This window comes from Lactuca saligna, chromosome 5, assembly GCF_052625555.1.
Source record: "Lactuca saligna cultivar CGN05327 chromosome 5, ASM5262555v1, whole genome shotgun sequence".
Taxonomy (NCBI): Eukaryota; Viridiplantae; Streptophyta; class Magnoliopsida; order Asterales; family Asteraceae; genus Lactuca; species Lactuca saligna.
In genome coordinates, this window is record NC_136421.1 from 299,717,339 (window position 1) to 299,727,757 (window position 10,419).

At 34.9% G+C, this 10,419-nt stretch overlaps 1 protein-coding gene across 1 annotated transcript; it reads right to left on the reverse strand.

Annotated features, from left to right (window-relative positions):
• Positions 1 to 653: 653 nt before the first annotated feature.
• LOC144998422 (UPF0664 stress-induced protein C29B12.11c-like) lies at positions 654 to 2,324 on the reverse strand. The gene is made up of 5 exons (XM_078958194.1): positions 1,932 to 2,324; positions 1,484 to 1,598; positions 1,317 to 1,388; positions 1,038 to 1,237; positions 654 to 929 (listed from the first exon to the last, which is right to left on the reverse strand). Exons 1-5 carry the CDS (start codon positions 2,039 to 2,041, stop codon positions 845 to 847), a joined length of 582 nt encoding a protein of 193 aa, XP_078814320.1. The 5' UTR covers positions 2,042 to 2,324; the 3' UTR covers positions 654 to 844.
• Positions 2,325 to 10,419: the final 8,095 nt, after the last annotated feature.

Genomic DNA, 10,419 nt, shown 5'->3' on the forward strand with positions numbered 1-10,419 from the left:
ACCATTCATGTCACTATTGCATCTGCACAAAATTAAAGTTATTGAAGAATTATCTAAAGATCATCGACGTCGCAAGAAATGTTGAATGGATTGACAATGTTATGTATAGAGAAAGACATGTTAAATAAAATTGATTTGGATAGTATTATTAATGATTTTGCATCCAGAAAGACTACGAGAAATATTTTCCTTTAAATTAGTTGTGATCATATTTGCGTTTTTTAATATTAATAGTGAATTTTATAGCATTCTATTTCGAACTAATTTTTATTTTATTTATGATTTTGAGGGACCTTTTTTTTCTTTTTGTCCTGGACCTACCGTAGCTTGGGACCGACCCTGTTCATGCTTCTTCCTTTAAAAGAGAAGTTATGAAAACTAGGAATCCATAACTCCTAAAACAGAACCCTTTAAAGTTTTATCCACAACAAAATACCATGGATTGTGGATGACATTGAACATCCTAAATTGAGCAAATTAAGGAACTCTAGACACATATATTTATCATTATAACAAGAATATGTGCACCATTTTTTATTTTCAACTGAGAAAAACCTGAGGTAATTGAATTAGCTTCTTGATTTGTTATAATCATATTTCAAAATTATGCTCTAAAATCACACGTTGAGATTTTAGGTGATCGTTCACAGTAATAACCAGACTAAGTTAGCAAATAACATTCACCAAATGGAAAACAAAATCACCAGTTTAAACAAATTTTAAAATTGTTCTCGACTTAAAACAAACCAACCAAAAATATACAATATTTACTAGAATTTATGTTCAAATGTATCAATACAAACCTAATTTAGACTAAAAAAGATTCATACATCAATTATTCAGATTAAGAATGGTATGTGTCCCGCTTATGTGTTTCTGAACCAGGTTGCTGCAGAAAGATCTTTGTGGGATCACTAGGATCAACATATCTGCTCAAACAGAAAGGGGGAAAACTGAACAATCAGAAACATGAAGGGGGTAAACTGTAAACTTCTATAGATTTAAAACAAATCAAATAAACAAGAAACAATGCTTACGCTGCATGCATCATTTCATCAACTGGAGTTTGGGCTGCTCTTAAAGGATCATTTCCAGCTTGAAATTGTTGATTATATTGTCTCACTGATTTTATCAAGGTGAAAAACAAGGGCACAAATGTCCCACAACCTCCATGTTTAAACAGAATCTTGAAAGAGTGAGTAGGGTACATTTCCCTGTTTTGATCATATGCCACCACCTGCAGTTTTAAATAATTCAATAAGATAATTAAAGGGATGATTTTTTTTAAATGAAAATGATTGTTTTGATCTACTTACAGGCTCTACAAGTCCAGATATATTGTTGCAGTGAAAGACTGGTTGATTAAACTTTTCATCATGCACATAAAGCTGCAGGAATGAAGAATGCATCAGAAAAAAGGAAGAAAGATTTAGATGATTTATGCATTTTAAGTAACAAGATGAAAGGTTTTTTTTTTTCATACCAGGGGCATGTCAAAAGCATAGAAGAAATCTGTAGGAGGTTTATCAGCAACAAAAACCATGCGGACATTTGACAGAAAGAGTTTACCCTTTGTTTTAATGGTTCCTCCACGAGCCCTGAACAAATTATATAAAAATGTTAGGTTTTGTTCAAACTAGAATTTTGAAGACATTATTAATCTAATTCCCCTGTTATGGTTCTTGAAAATTTGATTTTATCTTGTTTCGTTCTTGTTAATACTTGAGATATGAAACAGAATCGTTGTTCAGGATCCCGTTCGTCGATGGAAATTATCAGTCGAGTTATTACTAAAAATTCCAAAAGCAACTTCAACAAGAAATCCTTACGTTTAGGTTTTGATTCGACAATTCAAACACATGGATCAATCATCATCATCCGGCGAAACAGCACAATAACATTGTGAATTGAGAAATGGAAGTTATACTCACCCGTGGATTTTGTTGATCTCGAATTCAATTCCGTCTCTGATTAAGACGAACATCTCGTTGACGAATGCTACCGGCATCCCGTTGCCGTACAATTGCGGGTTTAGGGCCATAATTCAGACTGCCGACCTCCTTCAAATCAAACGATTGGGTTTTTTTCGATTGAGATTTTTCGAACCGTATTATATCAAGAACAAGGGATTTTATATGTAGTAAAGGTTTTCCAAATGAGATATTTTTCCAATCGTGTTATCAGGAACAAAGGATTTTGTATGTAGGAATAGATTCTGCTCCGAAATCCACGACGTTCCAGAGATTTCTTTTACGTTGTGAATCTTGATTCATGCATTAATTCCGTGTTTTCCACTTTACTCGCTTTTCTTCCGAAATTTAAACCCCATTTTTCTTTTAAACCTTGACTTATACATAGCAAAATTGGGATGTTATTTAATTTTTTTTTTGTAAGGTGTTTAAAAAGTTTTCAATTTTTATGTTCGGTTCAAAATCAAGATTTTTTTTGATTTTATCCCGGAGAACATGGAAAACACAGTTTTGTCATTTTTATTTCTTTTTTTTAAATATTTTTATATTTTTTTAAATAATTTATTAATTAAAAATTAAAAATAAAAGAATTGGATCCATCCCACCTTCTATCCTTACCGATACCTCTCTCTCTCTCTCTCTCTCTCTCTCTCTTTTCAACACCTGCAAATCAAAGTTTCACACAACACACATACCATTAACATAAACACACACAAATCAATTTTTGGGTTTTTTTTAGGAATAACGACTAACATAAACACATACAATTGATGGTTGATGGAACTGGAAGAAAAAGAAGAAGAATCAATGTATTTGGGTTTGAAATCGGATGTAATGTATTTGGGTTGTGTGGATTCTGATCTGGTATTTGTATCCGCCTCTTCAAACCCACCGATGGATTTTCCCAGTTCAATAGGTCACCACCATTCTAAACTTTAATGAGAACCAAGCTTGTACTGTAATCGGAGGTGCAAAAGATCGCCAATGACTTCAAATTTGGATGCTCATTGAAAACCCTATCAAGAACAGTATGCAACCCAATTGTAAAAGAGGCGGACCTTGATGAGTTCACTAATTTGACCAATATTCCCCATTTAACCTTGTTCTTGGTGAGATTGACTTTTCATCTTTTTTAGTGATGGATATCTTTTGTTGTTGAAACGTGGTGGAGATGTAGGTATTGAGGGGTTTATCGAGCATATCTTTGATGGTGAGTTTGGAATGAGAAATATGGTAAGTGATGAGTTGTATCTTCATGAATGGCGGTGGATCCGGTGGTGGTTCCCATATTTTTGCCACCAGCACTCGGCGTTGCTTCGTTCTCCGAAAAGCTGAATAGAGACGGATCAATGACGGAGAGAAGCTTCTTAAACTTCTGAAGCAAAATGGAGAGATGCGACGTTGGACGACGATAACTTGATTTTCAAGGCATAACAAAACATAGCAGCCATCTCAAAAGTCTTCGAACCGGTTAATGAAACTTTTTACTCACATCTGATTTCGGGTTGCTGACGGGAACATATTGTATTGGATCTGTGGGAGTAGAAAGCAGTTTTCGGTTCTAAGGGAGAGGAAGGTTCAATGTTTTTGGAGGTGAAGGAGAAAAACAAAGGTGGGTCAGTGTATTTACGAGAGAGAGAGAGAGAGAGAGAGAGAGAGAGCGAGAGAGAGAGAGAGAGAGAGAGAACATGTAGGCTGGGTGGACTCAACATGTTTTTTTTTGTTTTTAATTAATAAGGTATTAAAACAAATATAAAAATACAAAAAAAATGAGAAGGGAAAAATAGTCATTTCAATATTTTTTGGATTAAAATCACAGTAAATTCTTGATTTCGGACCTTCCATGCAAGTTAAAAACTTTTTGAACCCCATCCAAAGTTTTTTGAATACCACAGGGACTATTTTTGCAAATTTATCTATATTTTTGAGTTAGAGGGTGTTTTGAGATTTTATTTTGAAACTCAAAAATGATTTTTATATAAAGATTTATTGTCTATATTTTTGCAATTTTGTCTTTTTCACATTGTCAAATTATATATATATATATATATATATATATATATATATATATATATATATATATATATATATGTATGTATGTATGTGTGTATGTATGTATATTTAACTTATTAGCTTTTCAAAAAATCAATAAGTCAATAAGTTGTTTTTAAATGAAATCGCAAACACCATCTAAAATATCATTGAAGCCAGCCTACTTTTTACTTTTGGAGTAAAAGTTCCCTAACCACTCTCGCGGTTACACTGTTAAAGTCAGGAGTACTGAGTTGATGGAGGCTACTAGCTGATACCATGGCCAAGGGAGAAACTATCAAGATGTTTTGGGAAGAACTTTTGGAGCAACTGAAAATGCAATACTGCTCTGAGCAGGATCTTCTGGAGATCAACAACAAATTTCATAACCTAAAGAAGGGAAGAATGGGTGTCACTGAGTATGCTGCAAGTTTACGGATAAGATGAAGCTTGTTCCTTACCTAGTTCCAACTGAAATCTCCAAGGTCAACAAGTTTGCTAATGGATTGCCAACAGACTTTGGTTCAATGGTCAAGCAAGTGACCATCTTGAAAGTCGCTGTCTGGGCAGCGATGAATGTTGAGACCCAAATAAGGGTAAATGGTCTGGAGAGAGCTGAAGTTGGCGAGAAAAGGAAGTTTGAAGGATCTTCAAGGTCCAACAAGAAGAGTAAATTCTCGAAGTCTGGAGGTGAAGGAGGAGGTGAAGCAAGATGGTGCGATAAGTGCAAGAAGAAACACTTTGGAAAATGTGGTGAGGAGATGACATGTTTCAAGTGTGTAAAGTCTAGGCATTACGCCAATGAGTGCACATTCAACAAGAAGGTGTGTTTCGGATGTAACGAAGAAGGGCATATTTCTAGGGATTGCCCAAAGAAAAATGAGGCAGCAAGGCCAAATGCACTGCCAAAGCCAAATGCAAGAGCATTCCAGATGATCCTCAATGAAGCAGGTGACAATGCAAGGAATTAGGAGTGAGGACTTTATATCCGAAGGTTACGATTGAAAGTCCAACATAGGATAAAGAGCACGTGCAAGATTGAGCATTACCTACAATCAAGAAGTCCAAGAGGTAAATACTCATTCAAAGGAACATAGAAGTTATGGTTGCTAACTAGGATGAATAGATAACATATGGAGTCATTATACAAGCTTTTTTTTTTGTTGATGATTCCAGTACGTAATCATCCTAAGGGGGAGATAATTGTAACGCCCGCAAATTCTGGATAGTCAATTTAGAGACAATAAGCATCAAAAATTACTTTTGACATAAGATTATTTAGAGTAAATAATCGTAACCAAGTTATAGTATATGTCAGAAGGGTTTCGTACATATAAAGAACGCCGAAATTCAAGTTATAATGAAGAAGTTATGGTCCGTCGAAGTTTTACGGCAAAACCGGCACGACACCTCGTAACGTAAAAAGTGATTTTTTGATAAATCACATTTTATCCTTAGGAATCTAAACTGAAATTCTTAGTATATGTTAAACCAAGAACGTGTATAATAAGAACGTCCAAATCTAACTTCGTATGAGGAAGTTGTGTTTTTTTCTAAGATTTAGCATAACAATGCACAACCCAGAATTCGAATTTTAGATCGATCTATTTTTAGCCGACAAAACCTAAATGAGAATTCAAGATCTCATTAATAGGAGCTCAACGATAAAAAGACAGTCGAAAACGGAGTCCGTATGTAAAGTTATGGATTTTACACAGTCGTTAATAGTGTAATCTTCTCATACTGTTAAATTTAAAATCAGTCGAGAATTAGCTGATGGAGTCAAAATGAGAGTTATAGATCTTTTCAATACCTATGCGTGGATATAAAGAAAGTCAAAATCGGAGTTCGTATGCGAAAGTGACAGAATTTAGAAGTCAAAAGGGTGTTGATGCGAAGTGGGTGACGTGGCTTAATGTGGACCATTGCTTTCTCCTTACGCCTTTCCACAAGATGGTGACATGTGGCACCAACTCGATGAGTTTGGCCATTTTCCAACCTATAAATAGGTTGCCAGAGCACCCCATTTTCCTCACAACTTAACCCTTCTCCCTCTCTCTCTCTCTCTCTCTCTATATATATATATATATATATATATATATATATATATATATATATATATATATATATATATATATATAAGTTCTCTTTAAACCTTTCCCAAAGCCCTAGTAACTCCTAATTGCCATAGGAAAGCCACGGGGAGCTAGAAGGCTCTTAGAAGAAGAGCTCTCGGCTCGGAAGTTTTGTCCCAGCAGAGCCCGGTTCCTCGCTAAACCCCCTGTAAGTTAAGTTATGCTTACCATACTTTAAGTATAACTTATGTTTAAGTTCATTATCGTTATTATGAACCTATAAACAAGATTTATCAGTGATTCCAAGTCATTATACTGATTGATCTACTTACGTGGATGATGTCTAGGCTGTGATTTAGTGAGGTGTTTAAAGTGAGATTTCCAAACAGTATACTTCGTATACCAAACAGATCCTACCTTCGATATGATCCTACTTGGTTGTTCCTTACTTGATAGATCATGAAAGTAGAATTTGAGTTAATGATGAATCTAGACTAATAATTAGTCACAATAAAAATTAGACTAAAACTTAGCGATAATAATGCTAGGTTTCATCGAAGGAAAATAGAATCGTTAGAAGCGAAGCGCTTCCCGAGTTTGGAATCATCACTTTAACAATTGAGTGCATAGTTACTTTCATATTAAACATAGATATGGAGTATATAATATAAATTACGTGCTATTGGTGCATAATATATGTGTTCTTGATATCTATGTTGGATGAACAAAATATACATGTTTTATTCGATTTAAACTATATACCTATCTTATACCTATAATTATAATGGGTAAAGAATGGTAGATTAGAGATGAGATGAGAGATGAAATATGATATAGGTGATGAGAGGTGAAAGATGATGAGAAGTGATAACCCAAGCGATAGCCCAATCATCTAGCAGAGTATAGATGACAACCACGAAGTATTCTAGACAGTCCAATGGAACACTAGTAGGCTCGCAGCCTGTAGGTGTTGTGAACGATGTGTTCACCAGATGTACTCTAAAAACCCATTGACATGTATTATGGGTGAACTCCCTAAAATAATATTTTCGATAAAATAAATAAACCCTGGCAGCTATGGATTTAGTGCCCTATAGATGAACATTGGCAGTTTCGCCACAACCTATAAATGTTTTTGAACTACGTGTTCACCAGATCCTAGCAGTTGCACCTAAAAGATAATGTTGACAGTTGTGCCTAATAGATAACATTGGAAACTATGGAATTAGTGCATGTTAGATAAACTCTGACAATGATGGACTTCGTTCCTATTCCTTAGGATAATCATTAGAAATGAATAAATGAAGAATATATGATTCTTAGGGTAAATCCTTAAGAATAAAGAAGATAATGGGGATGGATAATTGGGTTAATTGTTTGATTATGAAACATAATACCTTTATTATTATGGGTTGAAAACCCTATGTACTCACCCAGTTTCCCAACCTGACCCACTCAGTTTACTTGTATCACAGGTATCGATATGAAGCTACATTACACTAAGAGATTAAAGGAGATATGAATCACTAATGTTAATGAGTGAAAGGTCGGTTTATGCTTATATTTCTATATTGACGATGACATCCCAAAGTTTTAATATAAACAAAAATACATTTCTTCGGAAATGCTTTGATAATATATTTATCATGTTTCTCTGGGAACAAATTCTGCAATATTATTCTTTAAAATGAATACTATGATTTTCAGATAAGCATAAATAAAATTTTTAAATTGATGTTGAATTTGGGGATGTCACACTATACCCAGTTATTCTTAACTTATCACTGCCACCAAGCACAATAACCCAATCCTCAGTTCTGTGCAGATACTTAAGAATATTCTTAACTGCTATCTAGTAAGGTCTACCTGGATTTCCCTGATAACGACTGACCATGCTCAAAGCAAAAGCCACGTCATGGCGAGTACATGTCATAGAATACATGATATATCCAATGATAGAAGCATATGAAACTCTACTCATTTATGTTATCTCTGCATCAGTACTTAGGCTTTGAGTCTTACTTAGTTTGGTATTACTCTGTATAGGCAGTTCTCCTTTCTTGGAATTCTCAATACAAAAATGCTTTAGTACCTTTTCCAAGTATGTACTTTGACTAAGTCTAATTAGCCTTTTTCTCTAGTCTCTCAAAATCCTTATCGCTAGAATATAAGCAGCCTCTCGTAGAACCTTCATTGCAAAACACTTTTCAAGCCAATACTTAACCTCTTGCAAAGTTGGAATGTTGTTTCCTATAAGAAGTATGTCATTAACATACAAAACCAGGAAGGTTACTATACTCCCACTAGCATTGACATTCTAGAGAAACCAAACTTTTTGACTTTCTCATCAAAACAAAGATTCCATATGTCAGAAGCTTGTTTCAGTCAATAGATTGATTTCTCAAGCTTACACACTCTATTTAGATACTTTGCATCCACAAAACCCTCTGGCTAACTCATGTAAACATCATTAACTAGCTTCCTATTAAGGAAAGTATTTTTGACATCCATATTCCAAATTTCATAGTCATGAAACGCAGCTACGGCTAACATTACCCTAATAAATTTTATCTTAGCTACTAGATAAGAAGATTTCATCATAGTCAACCCCTGGGGTTTACGTAAAGCCCTTCACAACCAGTCGAGCCATGAAGGTGTGTATCTTTCCATTCATGTCGGTCTTCTTCTTGAAAATCCTTTTGCACCCAGCTGTGTTGTGACCTGGTACATTATCAACCAAATTTCAAACTTAATTATCATACATGAACTTGATATCGCTATCCATTGTCTCTTTCCATTTGGTTGAATCAGGGTCTGCCATGGTTTCCTTGTAGTTAGTTGTTCATCTAAATTTACCAGTGTTATAACACTAATAAATGTATCACCATCTGTACTAATATGGAAACTATAAAACTCAGGTGGCATTTTAACTTTACTGGAATGCTTAAGAGGTAATGATTCGTCAATTGGTTCTACTGGAATTTCTTCCTCAGGTTGAGCCTAAGCATTTTCAGAAGTTCCTTCATCTTACTCTTGAATTTCTTCAAGATCAATGGTACTCCCACTGTCCTCTTTGCATATAAGCTCTCTCTCTCTGTCTCTCTCTCTCTCTCTCTCTCTCTCTCAAGACTCCCCTTCATGATACAAAGACCATGTTCATTAAGTGTGTAGAAAAAATATCTAAAGGACTTTTGTAGATAGCCGATGAAAATACATCTCTCACTTCAAGTTTCAAGCTTGTCGTGAGTCTCTCATCTAACAAAAGCTTCCCAACCCCAAACCTTGATATGCGCTAACAATGGAACCTTCCGTATCCACATCTCATGAGGTGTTTTGGCAACTTTCTTTGTTGGGACAAGATTAAGAATGTGGGCGGAAGTCTCTCAGGCATACCCCCAAAATGAGATTGGAAGTGAAGCTCAACTTATCATGGAACCTTCCGTATCCACATCTCATGCGGTGTCCTAGAAAATGTGAATTGTGAAACTATTCCACATTCCTTGAAGTAGTCGTGGAAATCGATACTAAGATACTCACCGCTTCTATCGGATCTAAGCATCTTTATCTTCATGCCTAATTGATTATCGACTTCATTTTTAAACTCTTTGAACTTTTCAAAGGTTTTTAAGTTATGCTTTATTAAGTAGATATAACATATCTGCTTTAATAATCAGTAAAAGCCACATAGAATCGATTTGCATCCATTGTGATGGATCTGAAGGGCCCACACACATCTGTATGTATGAGATCTAACAATGCTCCACCTATTTCACAAGAACCAGTAAAAGGTGATTTTGTCATCTTTTCTAATAATCAAGACTCGCATGTATCATATGACCTTAAGTCAGATGATTCCCACACTCCATCCTTTTGGAGTTGGGCCATGTGTTTCTTCTTAACGTATCCAAGATGAAAATGACACAATCACACTTTGTTTATACCATTAGATGAATCAATTTGAAAAACACTATTTCCTAAATTGCTTACAATCATCACAGTTTCATACACAATATTACATGGTAAAGGTTCAAAATAAAAACACAATTTTTATAAGCAGAAATAGAACCATTCTCATCATTAAAAAATATCTAAGACCTTGTTTGAATAAAGCATGAAATGAAATGATGTTTCGTGTCATCTCTAACGGGTAACAACAATTTATTAATTCTAACCCTAACCCACTAATAAGCACTAAGCTATAAACTCAAATCTTTGTGACATGTGAAGATCACATATTCCCCATGATCAAGTTCATCCTTCCATGCTCCACATCCTCACTTCTTTTTAGCCCCTGAACAATCAGAACAAATGTAAAAACCACATCATGTATCAAGGACCCAAGA

Excerpts from the sequence above, each read along its gene's own strand:
- LOC144998422 (XM_078958194.1), bottom strand. The coding sequence starts at position 2,041 with ATGGCCCTAAACCCGCAATTGTACGGCAACGGGATGCCGGTAGCATTC. Across the intron at positions 1,599-1,931 it reads GAGATCAACAAAATCCACGG|GGCTCGTGGAGGAACCATTA; the intron begins GTGAGTATAACT and ends TAATTTGTTCAG. Across the intron at positions 1,389-1,483 it reads ATGCTTTTGACATGCCCCTG|CTTTATGTGCATGATGAAAA; the intron begins GTATGAAAAAAA and ends TCATTCCTGCAG.